Here is a 23,233-nt window from a genome sequence, read left to right on the forward strand (position 1 = left end):
TATAGGAAAAAAACAGCCTGAAGTAGCAGCTGTGACATATTTAATATGAAAACGCTTTTGAAGTGGCGGGCTCTTGCTCACCGAAACCCAAAAAACACATAAAAAACAGCACAATGATTCTGTGGAGCAGGTGGTTCGGGTCACGGAGGGGCGACATGCGCCCTGAGGTTCCTGTGTCATGATGGTTTTCACTGAAGAGCCGCTCGTTTTCTTCTCTCTCTGCCATTTCTCTCGGTTCGGTCAAAATCTGCAGCTAAAATCTTTCACAAACAGCAAAAGCACAGAGCGGTATGCTGGAAATCATGTGACCGCAGTTCTGCCTGTCATATGACCACCTCGTCTTTCCAGAGCCGGTTTAAAGGCAGCCTGGCCACTTCCTATTCCTCCCCAGTAATGTGTTCCGGGCTTTAAACACTAGTGGGCGCTCTGCAGCGAGTCTAAGGTGAGTCTAAGGGTTAATGTAGCGCATTTGCGCAAATAGTAAATGGAAAAAAAACATTTTTATATTGATGAATGAATTAATTTCCTGAACATCATTGAACATTTTAAACACTGCTGCTTTGAGTGCTTTCGAACTCCATTTTAAACAAATCAGCAAAAAATCAGCACCTTAGTTGCAACAATGCCAACCAATGAGCAATCAGTAGTATTAGTGCTAACCAGTACAGTAGCATTAATGCTAACCAATCAGCTCTCAGTAGCAGTAATGCTAACCAATCAGCTCTCAGGAGCATTAACGCTAACTAATCAGCACTCAGTAGCAGTAATGCTAACTAATCAGCACTCAGTAGCAGTGATGCTAACTAATCAGCACTCAGTAACAGTAATGCTAACCAATCAGCTCTCAGGAGCATTAATGCTGACTAATCAGCACTCAGTAGCTGTAATGCTAACCAATCAGCACTCAGTAGCTGTAATGCTAACCGAGCAGCTCTCAGTAGCTGTAATGCTAACTAATCAGCACTCAGTAGCTGTAATGCTAACCAATCAACACTCAGTAGCTGTAATGCTAACTAATCAGCGCTCAGTAGCAGTAATGCTAACCGAGCAGCACTCAGTAGTAGTAATGCTAACCAATCATGTTAGCACCATATTGTCCAAAACTTGCTTGCTGTTTAAAAATAAAGTAACTTCCATTTTTGCTGTTTAGCTATTCACCACATTCACAGAGGACTCACTGCGCTTGGATCACCCTCTGGAGATTTGCAGGCATGTTTTTATCTAATGTCAGAAATAGGAAGTGGCTAGGCAACCCTTAAACTCTGGTTATATTAAAAAAGGACTGCTAAACATCTGCAAGTGTCACAGTTTCTTACAATATGCTTTTTTTTTTTTTTTTTTTTTTAGCATATCATGAATATCGTCACTGCTTTAGAACACTAAACACCTATGTTTCATCACAGTGAACGACTTGCTAGTCCAGTTTAACTGCATTTATAACAGAATGCTCTATTCATCAGCTGTAACATCAGCTATATTCAGCTGTTAGAAGAAAAATATTGTGACATATCATGAAAATTTTGTGTAATGGTATTGTATTTTTACCATATTGTTCACCTCTATAAGGGCATACAAGCTGTCTGTATATCTCGCACCCCAGAGCTTTAGAGTCCACTCTCAATTCCTGGATGTCTGAAATTTGTGTGTCCAGAAATTTGTAGACACCTGGGCTACACCTGAGCTACTATGGCAGCTGAGAAGGTCATTTTTGATGTCCTTCTAACTTATTTAAAAAAAAAAAAAAAACGTATGTTAAAATACTCACAACAAATGCGTCTTCTAACGTCTTCAGTTGCTGTGTACACCAAGCTGCAGCGGCCACATTTGTAGAGGTCTTCAATTGAATCCTGTGGATGTCCAAATAAAATTTGCTAACAAAAGCAGTTATCTTGACATCACAAGATAATTAAGTCCTGATCTCACGATAACAACTTAACTGTCATTTAAAAGGAGAGTTTGTCCCTTTCTAAACGATACAATTATAAACTAGAGATTAATACGTTGTTTGTCATTTTCATTGTTTATTTACCTTTTTCCAGCCTCTCACTGTCCCTTTGAGCATGATTTGTATTGTTACTGTGCCTTTAAGACTGATCTATGCAAATGACCCCTGTTGTGATTGGCTGTCCTGTGTTGCGCCTCATTCAAAAAGCAGTCAGGACTGAAAAATGTTGCAGCTCTTTATAGCTTCTGTTTGTATGGTTGGAGCTAAACTGCCAGGGCTGAACAATTGCATATTTGAAAATCACAAAAACAGTGAGTTTAAAAAGAGCTTTTTTGCAGCTTAGTGTTCATATACAGACCTTATGGACTGGGAAAAGTTGACAGGCATGTTTTTACTGGTCATAGTGTCATAGGCCTTTTATAAAGGCCTCGGTTGTTGTAGTAGCACTGACTTCCTTGCAGGCATTTGTGCCTGGGGTTTTAAGGAGGTATCTGTCAATGTGGCTGCCCGTTGTCTCGTTTGTAAGCTGTTAGACTGGCAGATGTCACCTTCATGTTTTAAATTTGACAGTTTGACCTTAAACACGCAAGTCCTGTCACTGTTCATCAATCACTGGTGGTTTAAGAGTAAACTCCCAGCCACGTTCACTTTATGGGGAACCTTCAATCAGGAATACATTTACAACGACATGGCTGATATGTTCCCTCACCTTTCTCCTCTGTTCCTCCTTCAGCCACTTTTCTCATCATATAAGGGAATTCATAAACCAAAAATACAACCCCAATTCCAAAACAAAATAAAACAAACATAATTAAAAACAGAATATGATGATTTGCAAATCCTTTTCAACCTATATTCAGTTGACTACACTACAAAGACACAATATTTAATGTTCAAATGGATAAACTTTATTGTTTTTTGCAAATATTCACTCATTTTGAATTTGATGCCTGCAACACGTTCCAATGAAGTTGGGACAGTTACTACTGAGTGCTGATTGGTTGGCATTACTGCTACTGAGAGCTGATTGGTTGGCATTACTGCTACTGAGAGCTGATTGGTTAGCATTACTGCTACTGATTGCTGATGGTTGGCATTACTGCTACTGAGAGCTGATTGGTTGGCATTACTACTACTGAGAGCTGATTGGTTAGCATTACTACTACTGAGTGCTGATTGGTTAGCATTATTGCTACTAAGTACTGATTGGTTAGCGTTAATGCTACTGAGTACTGATTAGTTAGCATTACTGCTACTGAGAGCTGATTGGTTAGCATTACTACTACTGAGTGCTGATTGGTTAGCATTATTGCTACTAAGTACTGATTGGTTAGCGTTAATGCTACTGAGTACTGATTAGTTAGCATTACTGCTACTGAGAGCTGATTGGTTAGCATTACTACTACTGAGTGCTGATTGGTTAGCATTATTGCTACTAAGTACTGATTGGTTAGCGTTAATGCTACTGAGTACTGATTAGTTAGCATTACTGCAACTGAGAGCTGATCGCTTTGCATTACTGCTACTGAGTGCTGATTGGTTAGCATTATTGCTACTAAGTACTGATTGGTTAGCGTTAATGCTACTGAGTACTGATTAGTTAGCATTACTGCTACTGAGAGCTGATTGGTTAGCATTACTACTACTGAGTGCTGATTAGTTAGCATTATTGCTACTAAGTACTGATTGGTTAGCGTTAATGCTACTGAGTACTGATTAGTTAGCATTACTGCAACTGAGAGCTGATCGCTTTGCATTACTGCTACTGAGTGCTGATTGGTTAATATTACTGCTACTAACTGCTGAGTTCTTGGCATTACTGCTACTGAATACTGATTATTTTGCACAATGTCCAGGTTAGCTTAAGCTATTTAAGGTATTTCCACTGGTGGACCAAGTTGACTTGTTGATTAGCATAAGCTCTAGGTATATTTTTAGCTAGTCCAGCTGTTCACCCAACCATATTGGACCAGGACAAATCAAGCTATTGATATAATAGTATACAAACTTTTGCTAGCTGCTGTTAGGCTTTCATGCCCCATCTGCTAACCGGTGCCCTCTAGTGTTCTTTCTCAGTTAGCCACATCAGCAAATTTGAGTGTATTAGTCGTTTAAGTCTCCCAGGAAGAGCGAGCACCAGGACTAAGCAATTTCCATGAATGGCATTTAGAATTACCCATAATTCACTCAGGCTTGGTAATCTGTCAGAAAATTTTATCTGCGTTTGACAAACAGGCTTCCTTCGCATGGTCAGAGTAATGATGGTGTAGCTCATTAATTTCCAGCTCTAATGCAAGACCCTTTCTGTTCTTGTGGCAGGCAGGCAAGGAAGATCATATTTCATTATTCCATTAATCAGCAGGTACGTGGCAGTAAATCAGTCTGGATGTGCTGCAAAGTCGCTCACAGTTGTGTGACTGTCCCCGAAACCCCCATCTCCAAGGTGTCACTCGGAAAGAACCAATTAATTTGGATCATGAGAAGCTCTGTTTTTTCGCCTCCTTCCTCTCCTCAGCCTAATTTGCCTTTCAAATTAATCCGGAGGGAAAATGAAGACTATGATTCTGAATAAAGCATCTTTCCACACAGATCTCCCATGGCACCTTAATAGAATCCTCATCTTATCCCACCTCTAAACCTCCTGATCTGTATTAGCATACTCTGCCCTGGGTTAAAGACTTGCAGTATGACTGATTGTAATTCAGGTTCATCTGTGACAATTTGGAGATAAATTATGGCAAATATCATGTTTGCTCTCGGCTCCTTGGGGTCATTGGGGTGCCTCAGTGTTTATTACACTGAATTGCTGTTCGTAGTGTTTTGCTTAAAGGCAACATTCAGCCATTTTTTATTATTTTACATAAATACAATTATAGTTGCATAATCAAAGAACTGAGTGTGGGTAGGAATATTCCTGGTTTATGGCTCGGCACATGAAACCACAGCATATAGGTTTATTTAAGTTACACGGATGCAAGTTATTTAGGTGATAAAGAAGAATATTATGCCTATTATTTTGAAAAAAATATATATTCTAACTACATAATTTGATACAGATTTCCTCTAACAAGATATTCACAGATAAACAGACAAAGAATTTTCCCCCTAATCCCAAAAATACCAATCAGTCAGCCAAGACATGATTTTTGCTCTGGAGCTACAAGGCTAATGTAGCAAACAAGTAATAGCTGTTGTAAGGTGAGTCTTAATTTGGAAAAGAAAAAAGAATTCCAAAGTCTGGGAGCCACATCACTAAAAGATCTGTCCCCAGTCTGGTCTTAGGGACCACCAATAACAATGTTGTGTAGGTAAAGAAAAGTGTTAAAAAGGGTCAAAAGAGACTTTGTTTTCAAAGACTGTCCAAAGATTGCAAACGCTTATAGAGTGTTGAACAGTGGCACCATATATGATTTGAAGTGAATCGAAATGAACAATTCAAGAGTTTTGGAAGCGTCAAGCATAATTTCATTCATTTTTTCAAGAATATTGTTCATATGTAATTTTCATTCATTTATATGTGCTATAATGAAGCAAGAGGGAGAGCCGTGGAAGGCCTAGTATTGAGACAAATCTGAGTGGAAGCTGAGACGGTGTTGCTGAATGAGTTGACCTAGTAGAAGCATATACATGTTGAAAAAAGCAGGGGGCCTAGTGTCGGTACTTGTGGATCGAGCGATCCAGCCTCCGCCCAAAGGCTACATTAGAACTAATCAATTCTAACTTAATTTTTACTTCTAATTTTCTTCTGCTCTCTTATACAAAAGGGTAATAAAATTGAAAAACCAAACTTCAGTTGATGAGTTCTTTTCGAAGGAAGGAAAAGGCCCTCTCTTTGTTTATTAAGCTTCAGGTGGCAAGACGGTTCCCGGACAACCGAATGCAAAGATCATCACAAAGCATCCTTCTTTATATCTCATTTCGGGGTGAGCTTTTCACCCCTCCCTTTTTTTATGTCCCCGATTCACCTTTTGGTTCCCATTATATCTTGGATATAATATATATCTTATTATATATGTTATAACTCTTATTTCCCATCAATCCTAAGATGTATATAATTTTCTCATTCCTTCCGTATCAAGTCATTTTGACCTCATCAAGGCCTTTAGTTGGGCACTTTCCTCGTTAATTTGACTTATGGCCTAGTGTTGCCAGTTCTTCTCTAGTCTTCTAATTAATTGCTAGCTCATTTTCGTGTTTCATATTTTTGTTGTGTAGGCAGTGTCTCTCAAGCTTCTCCAGGTGCCTTATCAAAAATCCTTTTATGTGATGCACTGCCCATGCCTGGGTCAGACGTTCACTCTGTTTTCTGCTGAAGAGATCTGTCTGCCTCAGCTATATGACTATAACTTTCAATCATTTCTAAGTGAATCATTATTACAAAACTTTTATTAAACTGTGATTCAAGGACATATTTTATCAGAATTTCTGACACTAGGACGAATCCTTGTGGGACACCTTGTGTGGGACAGAAAAGGATTCATGTTCACCAATAGTTATAAATGCCAGCAATTCCCATGGAGGAAACAGAAAAGACTGCCAGGACTGACAGTGTCAAAAGCTTGAGCGAGATATTAGAGAATAAGAATGTTTGGAGCACCAATTTACACCCCACAAATCAGCAAAGTTCAAAACCGAATGCATAAACTTGCCTCAATCTGTGTAGAGTTGCTCAGTAATCTCTAACATGCTTGATTGTGTGGTTTCACACACTGTTATCTATAAACGTGGACTAAAGTGCATTAACATAGTTAAAACAGTGGTAACAGACATCTTCAGGCCTTAATTTTGTCCATGATTTGGACCATTTTTATAGATAACAGCGTCATACAGTGTCGCAAACCACATAAGCAGCTCTAACGGTTTAAGGAAATTGCATAAATTTGATTTTAGCAACACAAACCTTGTGACAAGACAGTCTTTCAAGACATGCCATGTTCTGTAGGACACTGGCTGTACATGTGCTTGTGATGGCATGAACATGTTTGAGACACAGTGAACTAATGAAGAAAATGTTTAGCTGCTCTCACGGCTGCAAAGCACCATTTGGTCTCTGCGTGTAATCAGCTCCAGTACATTCCACACTAGGACATGTAAACAAACCCAAGGATGTGGACAGCTGCATGTGCCTTCTCTCTCTCTCTCTCTCTCTCTCTCTCTCTCTCTCTCTCTCTCTCTCTCTCTCTCTCTCTCCCCCAGAGGCCAAAAGCCAAGCATTAGATAACATTTTTCTTACCAGAGAGCAAGTTAAAACCCACTTTTTTAGGCTTTGTTATTGATTTACACAATAAAAGTTCCAATATTTGGCCAAAAGGATGTGGACACCGACCATCGAGCTTGCTGGATGTCCCATTCCAAAACCATTAATATGGTGTTGGACAAGCTGTGTCAAGGCCTGTGTCAGCAACTTTTAGGTGATCTTAAAGTAACTAATTTCAGTCATTACAAGGGCTGTTTGGTTACTTTTGGACAGTGTATATGGCACATTCTACTAAGTTGGTTCAAACTGTGGTCCCACAGTAAAAACAAACAAAAAAGCTATTTAAACTCTTTAAATAGTTTAAAAACTATTAAATATTCAGAGCTTAGATATGCACAGTTAGTATATTATTATTTATTTAAAGTCATGCAGTAACTGATATAGTAATAGGGTAAATATATACATTATAAAACCTTGTATTCTCCAAAATGGTAACTTTACAGGAGAAGGAAAAAACATACTTTACTTTTGATGTAAGTCAATGGAACCAGAATTATTTCCAAGTCATTTTGGGCAGTTCCTTTTGATCCGTTCATCTGAAAAACGACAAAAATGGAGATACGAGGTTTTGCAACAACAGCTATATATATATATATATATATATATATATATATATATATATATATATATATATATATATATATATATATATAATTGGGGGCAATTGTCCCAAACCCTAACACTTTTTTATGTTTTTTTTTTATTATAAAATAAAAAAATGCTGTCCCTTGTTTTAATGTCACTACCAAAACATTGTTTTTGTATGTAGGTGGAGCCTTAATTTAGCCCCACCCCCTGCATTTTAGAGCAGGAAGTGAGACTGGATCCCTGTCCCTCACAGTCAAATGTGACCCAAAGTGTGAAAATAACTGTGAAACATTAAGAATTGCCACTACCAATTTCCTGCAGTTGTGAAAATGTTGTGTGTTTTATTGTACAATATGTTGATTTTCGTGCATACAGCTGATCAAAGCTGTGTTTGCTGGTCATTTACTGGCAAGTGTTTTTGAGTTCTGCTCAAAAGTAGCTGCAGTTGTCACTAGCGAAACTTTTCCAAAATGTTTTTTTTGTTTTGGTAGTGACAAAGTGGACTGTTCAATCATTAGCTTTAATAAAATAAACAATTAAGATACAGGGCCACTCAAAGCAAGACAATTTTAGTCTAAAGTCCAAGTCAGTTAAAAGTCCCCAATATGTTTCAGCTCTGATGTTTGATAGAGGATCCATGTATGTATATATATTAAGTATTTCACAACAGCTGTGGATGTGGCCCAGCCGGCCAGATTTTGGGACGAGATCCAATTCAATCAGATTACTGCAGTTGATATGAAATGTATTAAGCTAAAGAATGTTAAGGCCTTTTTTTGTAAATAAACCTCTTGCACAAGTTGTAGGGAGTATCTGAAGTATGTTCAGCTGTTTTCTGCAAGACTGGGAGGACTTTATTTTTTTTTTACCGGTCAGTGGGGAGAGACTGGGAGTGAGGGGGAGAGACTGGGAGTGAGGAGGAGAGAGACTATGTGAGCGAGTTTCTGAGATGTTTATCTGGACAGTGTAATCTTGTCTTATTACTCCAACTCTCCATTTAGCTTCTTAAACAGAGCCTGTTTGCTGAATTTCCTCTCCAGGTTCAACACAGTCTGTCTTCAGAGCTCTCTCAAGCCTTTCCTCTTACCATGTATTGGTTCTGCTTGGTCAGTTTGATTCTCTTCTCACAGCTCTGGTCATGTCCAGCGGCTCCCAGCAGCCCAACGCCTCTAGACCCACGCTCAATTCCCCAAGGCGAGGTGCAGTGCCCCTCCAGCTGTCTTTTACTGGTTTACAACAACGAATCCATGTCTGAGGTACGTTCTGCTACTCTCTGTTTGTCTCTCTGGGAAAAATAGCTTTACACTTCAGCTTCGCACGTGCATGGCCTGAGTATTCAGAGTCCTCTTTCTGGATGATAAGTGATAGTAGGTAGATATGTACTGTAAGGTTTATATGCTCATTTAACACTAAACACTTCTCGCAGCTGTCAAGGTAACTTGAATTTTGGGTTTGGTGTGAAATGGTTGACTCTAGATTCTCATGTCTTTACAGTGGTGGTGATAGGAACCAGGGGTCGTCATGACTACAACACAAATACAGACATTTTATTTACTATCCAGAACCACCAGTGAACCTACACGAGTCTTCAGAGCTTTTATGTTGTATGTTTATGATGGAAAGTTTGTATCTCTACCATGAATGGATATATTTTAGCCCCAAAGCTTCTCAAAACTGTGATAAAACAATATTTCAGGCATCAGGCCAATTCATGTAGTAACTTTGTGTGAGGGAGCTTTTAGACGTGGACGTTTGGTTCCTATCACCACCACTGTGAACAATTCTGACATGGTAAGTTTCTCTTCCCCCCAAGAAAATGTATTTTTTTCTGATTTGGCACTAATTTACCATCATCAAAATTACATATAAAAACTCAGAAGACGTGTAGGTTCACTGTTATTTCATTTATTATATAAAATGCATATACTTTATGGATTTATTAAACATTGTGACCCTTTACTCTTATCACCACCACTGTAAAGAAATCTGAGTTGGTAAATTGTTAAAAATCTACAACTAACAATTTCACATCAAACCATCTCAACAGCTGAACTGTGCAGAATTTTTGAATAGTAGGTTAAAATCCCCTTTTAAGACATTCTGAGGCCTTGCATAAGCTATCTTGGGACCCCTAATAGACTTCCAATACATTCATCATGAACAAACAATGCTGACATGAATCACACACACACACACACACACACACACACACACACACACACACACACACACAAAAAAAAAAATTAAAAAGGATTAAAGGATTGATGTCATCCAGTAAGTCATGAACATGCATTATAAAACAAAACTCTCCACTAAAATACACAAAATCTTAAAGCTGCACTATATAAGTTTTGGGGATTTGGAGACCTCTCAGGTGGAAATGTGTAATTGCACACAAGCTTTGAGGCCTAAACATCGAGCCATACCTACTTTTTGAGCCTGTGCGTGTACGTTAATACGTAAAGACGTACGACATGGTGTGAAACCCCACCCCACTTGACACCTTTGACCTTTAAATGATTATTCAGGCTTTACAGGGAGACTTGCAGCAGTGCACACTCACCACATTTTAGCCTGATTTTATTCTCCTCACCCAGTAATGAGATTTTTTTTCAATATTACCATAAAATCTTAAAAAGTGCAGCACCATAAGCACATTTCTCAGTTTCTGTAATTCCATTCAGAGTCATGCTCCAGGAGACCTCCTAGTGCCTGAGGCCCTAAGCTGCAGCCTTTAAAGAATATGGACTAAACACAGCCTTGCCTGTAGTTAACAGGCCTACCTGTAAACCTGCAGGGGGAATCAACACACAGCAAACACAAAGTGGGGAGAGAAAGAAGAATGAGTGTGAGAACAAGTTGGGAGATTGGGAATTGTTTGACTAAATGGAACGCTAGTGTCTCTAGTTCAAGAACATACCCAATATTGCCAAAGGTATTCACTCACCCATCCAAATAATTGAATTCAGGTGTTCAAATCACTTCCATGGCCACAGGTGTATAAAACTAAGCACCTAGACCTGCAGACTGCTTGTACAAACATGTGAAAGAATGGGTCGTGAAATTTCCTCACTACTAAATATTCCACAGTCAACTGTCACTGGTATCATAAAGTGGAAGCAACTGGGAATGACAGCAACTCAGCCACAAAGTGGTTGGCCACATAAAATGACAGGACGGGGTCAGCGGACGCTGAGGCACGTAGTGTGCAGAGGTCACCAACTTTCTGCAGAGTCAATCGCTACAGACCTCCAAACTTCATGTGGCCTTCAGATCAGCTCAAGAACAGCGTAGAGAGCTTCATGGAATGGGTTTCCATGGCCGACCAACTGCATCCAAGCCTTACATCACCAAGCGCAGTGCAAAGCGTGGAATGCAGTGGTGTAAAGCACCACCACTGGACTCTAGAGCAGTGGAGACGTGTTCTCTGGAGTGAACTGTCATGCTTCTCCGCCTGGCAATACAATGGATGAGCCTGGGTTTGGCTGTTGCCAGGAGACGGTACTTGTCTGACTGCATTGTGCCAAGTGTAAAGTTTGGTGGAGGGGGGATTATGGTGTGGGGGTGTTTTTCAGGAGTTGGGCCCGGACCCTTAGTTCCAGTGAAAGGAACTCTTAATGGTTCAGCACCAAGAGATTTTGGAGAATTTCAACTTTGTGGGAACAGTTTGGGGACGGCCCCTTCCTGTTCGAACATGACTGCGCACCAGTGCACAAAGCAGGTCCATAAAGACACGGATGAGCCAGTTTGGTGTGGAAGAACTTGACTGGCCTGCACAGAGTCCTGACCTCAACCCGATAGAACACCTTTGGGGTGAATTAGAGCGGAGACTGTGAGCCAGGCCTTCTCGTCCAACATCAGTGTCTGACCTCACAAATGCCCTAACCCTGGGGGCAGTCGTGGGCTGGAGGTTAGGGATCCAGCCTCATGACCAGAAGGTCGCCGGTTCGATCCCCAGAGCCGACAGCGCATGACTGAGGTGTCCTTGAGCAAGACACTTAGCCCCCAACTGCTCCCCGGGCGCTGCGGATTGGGCTGCCCACCACTCCGGGCAAGTGTGCTCACTGCCCCCTAGTGTGTGTGTGCTCACTAGAGTGTATGTGGTGTTTCACTTCACGGATGGGTTAAATGCGGAGTTGAAATTTCCCCGTTGTGGGACTAATAAGGGTCACTTAATCTAATCTTAATCTTAAGCCTCCCCAGAAGAGTTGAAGCTGTTATAGCTGCAAAGGGTGGGCTGACATCATATTAAACCCTATGGATTAAGAATGGGATGTCAGTCAAGTTCATATGCGTGTGAAGGCAGACGAACAAATGGTTTTGACAATGTAGTGTAATTGTATCACATTCTAATGAAATTATATACTTTTAAGTTTTAAGACTCCAGCCTTTTTATTTTATTGTTTTTATTTTATTATTTTTTTATATCATTTGCTTATTAAAAAGTAAAAATATGCACCTTTACCCTGGGAGAAACTAAATTGAGGTACACCATTGGATTTTAAACCATTGGTGTGCCTTTGAGGGTGCATTTACACAGTGTATACATAGATAAATGAAAAAATGTACCCGCATAGTACCTTTTTTGACATTACACAATCCCCCCACATCTTCAAAGGGGACAGTGAAGACATACTTAGTAGTTCTAATCAGAGCTTATTGATCAGTAAGGGAGAGAGCAGTGAGCTCTGTCAAATCCCATCTCACATTTCCATTCAAACACAGAGGAGAAGACCCCAAATCAGCAAGACAAAGGCTTTGATTGTCAGCCATGATCAGATCCTACCAGAAGCTCTGTGTATTTGCCATAATCTAACCCTTTGTACAGCCTACTGAGGCTCAGTCGCTGTAGCGACAGATGATGTGTAGAAGCCCCAGAGAGAGCGGTTCTCAGATGATTCTGTCTTGACTTGATTGCATTAGACTTTTTTGACTCTCTGTGCATGTAAGAAAATGCTCAAAGCTGTGTGTTCAGTCTGAGAAATGATGGACTTTGAGTTTATTCCCATTTGGCTTCAGGGAGCTTTGCTAATTAGGGTTGCATTGATACCGATACCAACAGTATGATATTATCCTATATCTCTTTATGTCACCAGGCATAACTGGGTTGCTGCTACACTCTTAAAATGATGGCTTCAAGGGTTTAGTAGGGAACATTGTTCTGTATAGGCCTATGAACACTCAAAGAGGCCTTTGCATGGTTAAAAGTTTCTTTGCATCATGAAAAGGTTCTTCAGATTGATGAATAATGGTAGATGGTTCTATATAGCACCAAAAAGGGTTCTGCTGTTGTTACAATGTGAAGCTTGTACTAATAGAAGAGCCCATCAATCTGAAGAACACTTTCATAATGCAAAGGGTTTTTTGAGTGTTCATGGTTCTATGTATAACCATTTTCTTTACTAAAGAACCCATGAAGAACCATCTTTTTAAAATGTGTAGAAGGTGCTTAAAAAATGGAACTTTTATCCTTTTAGTCAATTTGAAATACTTTTAAACTATTTAGCACATTCTTGTTATTGTTATTGATGTGATTTAACAGCCTTTTGCATAATTAAGTAAAATAATAAACTATTCCATTTTTATTGAAGTGCATTGTTTATAAGAGGTTCCCGTGTAAACAAACAAATAGCCTCAATATTTCAATCAACAATAGAAGCTATTTATATAAACTTGCTTATCACAAGCCTATGGCTTTTATCAACGGAAGAATAATGTACACTCGGTATTGTTGGCTAATCTGGATGACTGACACTGGATAATCCACACCGTGACACGCCTTTGGGTTGTGAATGGGGCCAAAGGGTGTGGCAGCAGCCTCTCAATAGAGGTGAATACAATACCAGTGAAAGTTTTAATATCTAACTGTATGTGGTGAGAAGTTGTGTATGATTTTTGAGACTTAAAACGACACAAATGTTTCCTTGTGAGGAAAAAAATACATACATAGTTCAACACTATAGTTTATAATGGGTCCTTTAACATATGAATGAGTAGACTGGCCCTTTAAGAGAAGGAGGGACTGCTGCTGTTCCCAGGAAATAGGAAGTTTCTTATACAGTGCAGCTGGACATCAGCAGCAGCTGGAGATCTACAAACATTCAGCCTTCACACATTCCCATAAAGTCTTTTTTCTTTTCTGTGTTTTCTTTTGTCTGTTTACTCAAGGCAAGTGAAGTGTTCTGAGGTTCCTGTGTTCCTGTGGTCCAGTCACACCCTCTGTCATGTATTTGCTCCCCTCTCTGATTTCTCTCTCTCTGCTGTGGCTCAGGAAGGACTAGTCATGACTTCAAGAGACCTAAATCCTGATTACTATGAAGCCCGGCGGGCGGGCAATGCAGTCCAGCACTACATCAACACCCTCTACGGGTCCCCCTTCAGGCTGTACTCGGTGACCCAAGTCCACAAGGCGAGAACCGAGGTGAGCAAACCACATCACTTGAGTGAGAACCAGAGATTTACTAAGTGATGAATTCCTTCTTTTTCAATAAAATGTGCTTTCTACAGTGTCAGAAATTTAAAGGGAAATTCCACTGATTTTTCCATATTTCTGCAAAATTAAATGGCTAAGATTAGTGAACAAAGTCATTTAGTGAAATGCTCCGTTTTGGAGTTTAGAATTGTTCAGTGTGATAGGAACCAGACGTCCACCTCTAAAAGCTACCTCACAAACTTTTCTATGAAATGGTTATGAATACACTGCCTGATGTCTGAGACATCGCTTTACAATAGCTTTACAATAGCTTTTAGATGAAATGTTTTTATTTACACCCACTCATAGCAGAGAGGGACCTGCAGGGCGTTTTGAGGTGAAGTAGTGCTCAAATTTCCAGATTTTCCACCAATTTACTATCATTTAAAAATTCCATATAAAACTCAGAAGACGCGTATGGTTTGTGGTTTTGGTTGGTAAATAAAATGGCTATACTTTCTAACGCCACCACTGTAAAGACATTTGGGAATTTTTGATTTTTTTTAAATTGTTGAAATTCCCCAAAAATGCTTTTTGTGGTGGAACAACCTCTCGATTTCTCATCAACTATCACTCACAGGCTATGGCTGACACAGGGATGAAGTACTTTCTGGAGTTCTCTGTGAAGGACTGGGTTGGTGAAGTAAGTTCACAGCTTTTACTTCCGTTGAATGGCTTAATACGGTACAGTTAGGCAGAACCTTTGATGTATACTCTGCTATATATATATATATATATATATATATATATATATATATATATATATATATATATAATAGTTAGACTGAGATGAGCTTCTATAGCACTTAGCAACCATATAGAGAAACATACACACATTAAAACAGGCAACCCACTGGCACGTTCTAATCAAAGGAATATGTACTTATATGATAAGTTTTTTCATGTTTTTACTTTAGTTTGACTTTAATTTTGTTTTATTGTTACTATCTAGCTGGGAGGGTGAGGGGTAGCACATGTACAATGATTTATGTACGCTTTTGAATTTAGCCCAAGCCTAGTAAAGAGCAAAATTACTCAAATTACTGAAACTGAAAAGTGCTCACTGTTAGGTGACAAGCTGTCATTATGTACCAGGGGGGCAGACGCACGTGCTGAGATAAGTGACTTTTATCATGGGCAAATCCAGGGTCATGGTCAAAACAGTCCAGGGTCATAGAGCCAACATGGATAGAACGATATACAGAGATGATGACAAACAATAAACAGGTTCAAACAACACATCAAACAAAGACAAGGGCCAAACACAGGGCTTATAAAACAGGGATAACGAGGGACAGGTGAAAAGGGGTGTAGTCAACAAACAAGGGGGCAGAACCAAAGCAAACGCACATGGAAGATCCAAAACACAAAGCACATGGACAGGACTGGGAGGGGCCAATCATGACACATTATATGTTAGCTACACCAGCAAAACCAGCATATCGCTGTTCTCAGAAGAAAACCTTATATCTCCATTTTTTTCATTTTCCAGTTTTTGGCATAATTTGAAATTGGCTATTGTCCTTTATATTGTATATAAATGTCATGATGAATGGACCAAAGGAAACCACCCAAAATGGCTTGGAGAAAAGTCTAGTTCCATTGACTTACATTAAAGGTAAAGCAGGGTTTTTTATTCTCTTGTAAAGTTATCCTTTTGTAGATATGAGATGTTGTTCTGACAACAGCATGACCACGATGGGTGACCCACTAAACCAGCACTAGACCAGTTTAGACCTGCATGGACTGTATGCTGGTCTGTGCACAAACATCAGCCTCGTAACTCCAGAACTAAACTACAGAAGCAAACATCAGACAATATACAATCCTTGACTGGTTAACTATATTTGGGGCAAGCTAAAGTATCTTGTATTCCAGAGCTCAGAATGGCATGGCTCGGTGGAGGTGCTCTACCCCAGGGGTGAGACACAGGCTCCACCTCAGGTCCAGGGATCCTGGGGTGGATTACCTCAGCTCAACATTTCAGCTAAGGAGCAAGAGTTCTACCAGCGCTACAGTGCAGCAGACAGCTCTGTGTCTGGAAAGGACATACCAGGTAAGACCTACACAACATGGATTTAGACACCTTTTTATACCACAAATACTATGAGAACTTTAACAGACTCTCTTTCTCTCTAGATAGCTATGGTAACATAGACCGAGAGATGAAACCTTTCTGGCACTTGGCGCGGGTGGCCGCTAGCTTCGTCATGCTGAACGAGTCCAATGAGAACACGCTGTATAACATGGCTCAAGTGGCCAAGATCACACAGCTGGTAAGCAGATGATGTGAAGATAATCATGTCAGGTAGTTCTGGTGTAGTTTACTTCATGGAGTATTTTATTGGACAATGTTTAAGACCAATCCCAGACTAAATTAGAGATTATCAGGTGGGATTTCCCTTGTCTTGTTTTGTCACAGCTAGCTCCACAACTATTCTCTATTTTAAACACTTCAGGAAACTCAAGATGACCAGCTGAGGTTTGACTATGAGGTTCTCCTTCACAACATGGTTTCTCAGGTAATGATAAGTATCTCGTTTGTGTAAAACATAAATAAAAACAGAATACGATGATTTGCAAATCATTTTCAACCTATATTCAATTGAATACACTACAAAAACAAGATATTTAATGTTCAAACGGATAAACTTTATTGTTTTTTGCAAATATTCACTCATCCACAGCCCAGCACAGAATAGCACAAGCAACACATCAGCACCTTATTATGCTAATAAAAACTTATTTACAAAGAAAACACTCATATCTCAAGCATTGTGTCTCGTGGACTGGAGGTCATGGAAGCAGCCTTGCGACCGGAAGGTCACCGGTTCGATCCTCTGAGCCGATAGTACGTGACTGAGGTGCCCTTGAGCAAGACACCTAGCCGCCACCTGGGGCGCTGTGGATAGGGCTGCCCACTTCTCCGGATAAATGTGCCTAGTGTGTTTCTGCACCAGTGTGTATGTGGTGTTTCACTGCACGGATGGGTTAAATGCGGAGGTGAAATTTCCCCATTGTGGGGAATCTAATCCTGAGAGCCTACTTTGTTCCCACGGCAGAGTGAGCCAGTAGAGGGAAGCACTTCCTTAGCTGCTCTCCACTTCCTCTGCTGCCCACCGCGCCATCAACACCAGTCAGGGTGCTGCGAGTGTGTGCTGGAGCCCCGGCTGGAAGTGTTGATGCTGCAAGGCCATGGTCAACATTGCCAGGCCACCACACTGCTTCACTGGAGGCACCGTTCCACTGGGGGCCACTACACCCCTTCTGACACCACTGCGGCATCACCGCAGATTAAGATGCCGGACACATTGCTCTTTAAAGGCGAATGCTCTTTTATAGCATTGTAGCAGGATGCTGTAATTTTAAATTGTTTCAGATATGAATTTACTTAAAATCTAGGATACAGCTGTGATTTTTTCTTTTTTTTTTTCTTTTTAAAGAATAATGCAGGGTTGCTATAAGCTTCATTGTAACCTCTGAGTGAACTGAACCAAAATCTGCTTTCCTTTTTATTATGTATACACCATAATATTAAGAGCAGAAGTTGATTGTAGACAAACAGATCTCATCAGCTGTTTGTACTGAATGCTTTGCAGGAAATTATTCGCTGGAAGCTGCTGGTCTCCTGGTCTCCAGCAGGGGGCGTGAAAGTGTTAGAGACTGAACTGCTGCCACGATGCCACTGCAAATCCCCAACTCAGTGATGCCAGCCTGCTCAGTCCCAAGATCAAATCCACAATATTTATATCTCAATCATGGCTTAAGGCAAGCTCAGCCTATCAGTTACATTTCTCTACCATTGTATCATGTTACGGATATTAATCTGCCGGTCAGGTGACATTACATGAGTGATGTTACCCAATGAGATAAAGCATTTTGTATCAGCTAATAGGAACACTGGTAATAGTTTATCTACCTACACAGGGACTTTGACACATTTAGGCCCAATCCCATTTCTTATTTTTACCCTTTTTTCTATTTTTACCTTTGTTTTCAAGTGTCACCAGTGGTTGAAATCTTCCCTGTGAAATGGGACCCTCAAATAAAAAGAACATTACTTCAGCTACTGGCGCTGCTCTGTAGGCGACCCTAGGCTTTAGTTACATTTAGGGCATCATATGCCTTTAAGGGGCATATTTATTAATGCCCACCCCTTATTCTTCAGTGATAAGAACCGGAAGTCAGATAATCACCAGCTTTTTGTTTGAGTTTTTCTGTTCCTCCTTAAATGGAGCAGCAGTCACATTGTGGTGCTTTAAGCATAAGAACTGCTGGACTATTTAAGGTGGAACAGGAAAGTTAGCTTAGCTAGCTACTGAGACATTAGCATACTATTAGCTTCTTATGAAGAAAAGCACCATAATACATTGAAACAACATTAAACTAAGATTAATGCAATGGTTGTCAAATTTTTTAATGGTGAAAATGCTCACGTTTGTGGGTTTCTTTGGTCATTTGTGCCTGTTTTTCTTTCTTCCTCATAACCCATGGCCGTCCAAATGGAGAAAAACCTCAATTTGGAGGGTCTTGTAGCCCTAACACTTCACCCTACCCCTCTGTTTCAACAAAAATCGGGACACCCTACTCCTAGACGTGAACGAGGCTAAGGGTTTAGGGGTAGGGGCAAGAAGTGGAATGGGATTGGGCCTTAAAAAGCAATATGTAAGTATTTATGAACAGCTTATGTCAGTGCTTGGAATAACGATGTATGGCATTCTCAACCAGGCCTCTACCATAGAAGGTCCATTACTGGAAATGATAAGAAGTAAATGTCCTTATGTCAATACAGCATCACTTACTTCTTTTGCATACTGACATGATTTGTTCGTAAATACTCAACTAATGTTCTTTAAATATCTTATTCTTTCTTTATATGTGTGTGATGAAGTCCCTGTATAGATCCAGTAGTGTTATGAAACACTGGTTAATTTGTGCTGTATGTCTCCTGTTCAGCCTAACAACAGTAGGCCACACACTTAATGAGATGTTAAAGGGTTCTTCAGTATTGCCAGTGGTTATGCTTAGAACCATGGGTACTATAAAGAATCATTTCAGGTTTAAATGGTTCCTTGCATTGTGCTGTATATGGTTCTATAAAGCCTCAGAAGGGGTTCTTCTATTGTTTCGATGTCAAGCTTGTACACAGTAGAAGAACCCTTTTTGGTGCTATATAGAGCCATATGTTACGTATTCTCCATCAAGCTGAAGAACCATTTCACCATGCAAAGAACCATTTGAGCATGTAAATGGTTATATATAGAAATCATACTTCTAAATAGACCTATTACCTTTACTGAAGAACCATCTTGTATAAGAGCGTACATTAGAGTGTGTTTTGTAACCCTACAAAGTGGCTGAGCTGTAATCTTTCACTGTTTCTCTGCCATGCATGCTTTTCCAGTCCACAAGCATATTGAGGAAACAATGTAGGTGCTGTAAAAGCTAGCAACATCTGAGAATCTCACACTGAGTGACTCCAATAAAAGTTATTTTAGCAGAAAATCGGACTTGTTTTTGTCATTGGAATTTGCATGTTAGCATTCTCCATAGCGGTGGCTCTCAACTTTTAGGAGGTCTTACATCTCAAACGCATCACATTTCTCATCACAGGATATATCTTACTTGACCACATTGACCTGGCTCTGCAGTCCACTTTGGTTGTAGACGTGTTATTGCTGCTGCTGCATCTAGTACAGAGGTCTTAAATCCAGTTGCTAGTGGATGCAAGTACGTTTAGCATTGCAAAATTGAAATATGCTGGAAAATCGTTCAAAGGTTTGAACACCCCCTGGTCAAATGACATGTTCTGTTGTTTTTCTAAGTGAAAAGTTTAAGTTAACACACTTAAATACGACATTTTTCTTCCTTGGGGCACAATTTACATTTATTTGTGGAGTTTAACATTCTTGAAAGAAAATATATACATGCCATAAATTTTGCATAGGCCACACTTTATACTTTTTTATAATTTTATAATAAACTTTTATCATTTTTCCCCCAATACAGTAAATTCAGCAAATGAACAGTAATTACACATTAAAAATTTGTTCTCTGTGGACGTGTTAATTTGTTTTCACTTAGAAAATCAAGGAACAAAATTTGCATGTAATTATATGTGATATAAACTCACTCCATTTTATCAAGTTGCAGCCTGTGCATTAAGCTGAGGCAGCTGTTTGAAAAGCCCCAGCTAGAAAAACATAGCATGGCTTGCCACTAGAAAAACCAGCATGTGGTGTGTTTTGGATGCTCTCATGCTGGTCAGCAGTAGTGGAAGTTGATATGCTGATCAATACCAAAGCCAGCATGTGTTGTGTTTCTATGCTGGTGTTCTGGTCAACCAGCATGACCAGCAAAACCAGACTGTGTTGTGTTTGAACATGCTGGGGTGACCAGCTAAACCCCATGTGTCAAACACAGGCCCAGTCAGGTCTGTGACGCAGTCCTATTCTGCCCGCAGAATTGTTTTAATTTTCTATTCTAAGTAGCCCGTCTGACCCTCAGATGCAACAGTGTGCATTTTGATGACCTTTCTTCAAAAATGAAAAAAAGAAAAGACGCCTGGTGTCTAGTTTAAAAAATAGTTTAAAAAACAAAATACCTACAATTTATTTTTATTTAGAATTATTTTTGATTAAGTATGTTATGCCTATTTTATTAGTTTGACACCCCTGAGCTAAACCAACAATTGGGGTCTGTACACAGATCTCATTCCTGAGGATTACCTCACCTGTGGTACCAACCTGAGGCCCCAGGGAGGAGGTGGTGCTGTTGCCATTATTGCCATATAGTGTCGTGGTGTGGTGTTGCAAATAGACCCCATTTTTCATTCTGCAGTTTTTTGAATGAAAAACAAAATGCTTGATTTACTTATTTTCTCTGCTGTTTATTGTGTAGTGAAGTAAATCGTTTTTAAAATGAGCGATTTTATAGTGTTGTTATTAAAACACTTAAGCATGTTATTATATGCAGTAAAAAAAAACAAAAAAAAAACATGTTTTTATTGACAAAATAGGTACCTTAAAAGTAAACGACTAAGAAAATGTAAGGCAAGGTTGCTAGCAATCAAAACAACTAGCTGGCTTTCTTAGTCACTGAATGTTTAATAATAAACACAAACATTGCCTAGAACCCAGTCAAGCCTGATGGCGGTTCTGACAATGGACGCTAATCAACCGTATTGACATTAAAATTCCACAAACATATATCTGTGACCTAAGTTTGCTGTACGCCTAAATATACTACAGAATCATATAAAAAAATGAAAAAGAAAGTTGTTTTGCAAAAATATCAAATTTATTTACTTTACATCTGTTTTTGCTTGCTGTATAGTTTTGTACACTGTGCAGTCCGCCACCCTCAAGTTCATATTCAAAAATAATGTGACATAATTTCCCGGATTCGGGGATGAGACAGGTCTCGGAGGAGAGGTGGATGGAGGGAGAACTTGTAGTAAGGAGAATTACCACTCCGCAATCTGTTCCAGGTTTCTCAAACACTAGAGGGCGCTCCTGAGCGAGCCCAAAATCATCACACTGCTCGCCGATCAATCATCATGCTCTGGCAGTAATGCCCTGATTCTGCTGACCAAAACTTGTTTTCTGTAGAGAAAAAAAGGAAACATATAGGAAACTTTTTTTGTGAAATACATCCTTCTACTTTCTAAAATTAAAAAGACGTTCTGGGCGGATGATTAAAATTTATTTTAACTTTTCATTTTTAGCCGTTGGGCTCCATTTACTCCCATTCATTGAGGACCCCCTCGTGGGCGCCCCCTGCTGGTTAACTTTCCTGTTTTTGATATAACAGGGGAATAGGCCAAGCTCCTTATAAACAGGCTCTGGCATTCCCACCAGAGAACTTGTAGAGAGGAGAATCTCTGCAATGTCTTCCGGTTTTTTCAAACACTAGAGGGCGCTCCTGAGTGAGTCCAAAATGAATGGGTTAATACGGAGCATTTGAGCAAAATCTTAGTTTCTAAACGCAAAAAATAATTATATAAAATATAAAAGAATGCAATCATCTCCTGAACAGTGAATACCATAAAACATTTTAACACCGCTGTTATATTTTTAAGAGCTTTCAATCTCTTTATAAACTCAAAAGTTTATAGGAGTTTAAATTGGCGCCTCATGTATGTTCATGACGTCAGTGAGCACGAACAGCCAATGAGCTGCTCCACTCGCCCATCAATCATCACGCTCTAGCAGTAAAGCCCGCCTCCTGCTGCTCCTGCTACCGTTTGCTGTAGAAAAAAGGAAACAAAGATTTCTTTGTTTTTCTTAGTAAAATACTTCCTTCTATTTTCTAAAATTAAAGGAAAACTATTAAAGGGAAACCATTTAACTTTTCGTTTTTAGCCATTGAGCTCCACTCACTCCAGTTTATTGAGGACTCGCTCGCGGGCGCCCTCTGCTGTTCAGCAGTCCTGTATTTGATATAATGGGAGGAATAGGAAGCGACCAGGCTCCTCATAAACCGGCTCTGGCTCGAGTCTCTGTGCTGTCTGTTCTGTAAGGGGTGAGTGAGTCAAACCCCATGACCGCATTCCAGGAAAAGTTTTGACATGCGTCCTCCCAGATTCAGCCTTTCTGTACATTAATAACGGCAACATGAACTTTCTCCATATGTGCTGCCCTCAGAGCAGCGCTGAAGCCGCGCCGGCTCTCTGTGCTTGTCTTAAGGTTAGTCTGTTCACTTTGTCTGTGTAAAGAAGTTAAACTAACCACATAGACAAAACAGTAACTGCTTAAAACAGTATCTTAGTTACTGAAGTTGGTCTCAGCCCAACAGCATCTGCCTTTCACTCCCCTGTATGGAGAAACGCTGTCAGACTTGCTCACACAAGAGAGTAATGCAAATACAAGGATTCACTAATGGAGAAAAGCTGGTGTTTTTGTTTGTTTGTTTGTTTGTTTATGGATTGAGAAGGTACTTAAAGTATTACATTTAGTCCTCAACGTCACAA

At 39.8% G+C, this 23,233-nt stretch overlaps 2 protein-coding genes across 7 annotated transcripts in view; one reads left to right on the top strand and one right to left on the bottom strand.

Annotated features, from left to right (window-relative positions):
- Positions 1–347, bottom strand: part of mfsd1 (major facilitator superfamily domain containing 1) — a 33,535-nt gene extending 33,188 nt beyond the window's left edge. For all 3 annotated transcript variants that reach the window (XR_001857603.2, XR_001857604.2, XM_017691846.2), the window contains exon 1: positions 82–347. Coding sequence is in view for 1 of the 3 variants with exons in the window: in XM_017691846.2 (XP_017547335.1) it covers positions 82–226 (145 nt within the window). In the remaining 2 variants the exon portion in view is untranslated. The remainder of the gene's footprint in view (positions 1–81) is intronic.
- On the top strand, positions 314–19,767 carry lxn (latexin). 4 transcript variants are annotated; one of them, XM_017691849.2, is made up of 8 exons: positions 314–442; positions 8,921–9,046; positions 14,062–14,211; positions 14,843–14,905; positions 16,141–16,318; positions 16,402–16,538; positions 16,722–16,784; positions 17,862–19,767. In XM_017691849.2, the coding sequence occupies exons 2-8, from the start codon at positions 9,038–9,040 to the stop codon at positions 17,967–17,969; spliced, it is 708 nt and encodes a 235-aa protein (XP_017547338.1). In that variant the 5' UTR covers positions 314–442; positions 8,921–9,037; the 3' UTR covers positions 17,970–19,767. The 4 variants fall into 4 exon arrangements, with proteins under 4 accessions (XP_017547338.1, XP_017547339.1, XP_017547336.1 ...); XM_017691850.2 differs by lacking the exon at positions 314–442 and adding an exon at positions 8,639–8,722; XM_017691847.2 differs by lacking the exon at positions 314–442 and having other exon boundaries at positions 8,729–9,046.
- Positions 19,768–23,233: the final 3,466 nt, after the last annotated feature.

The sequence above is a fragment of the Pygocentrus nattereri genome, chromosome 19, assembly GCF_015220715.1.
Source record: "Pygocentrus nattereri isolate fPygNat1 chromosome 19, fPygNat1.pri, whole genome shotgun sequence".
In the NCBI taxonomy this organism is placed as follows: Eukaryota; Metazoa; Chordata; class Actinopteri; order Characiformes; family Serrasalmidae; genus Pygocentrus; species Pygocentrus nattereri.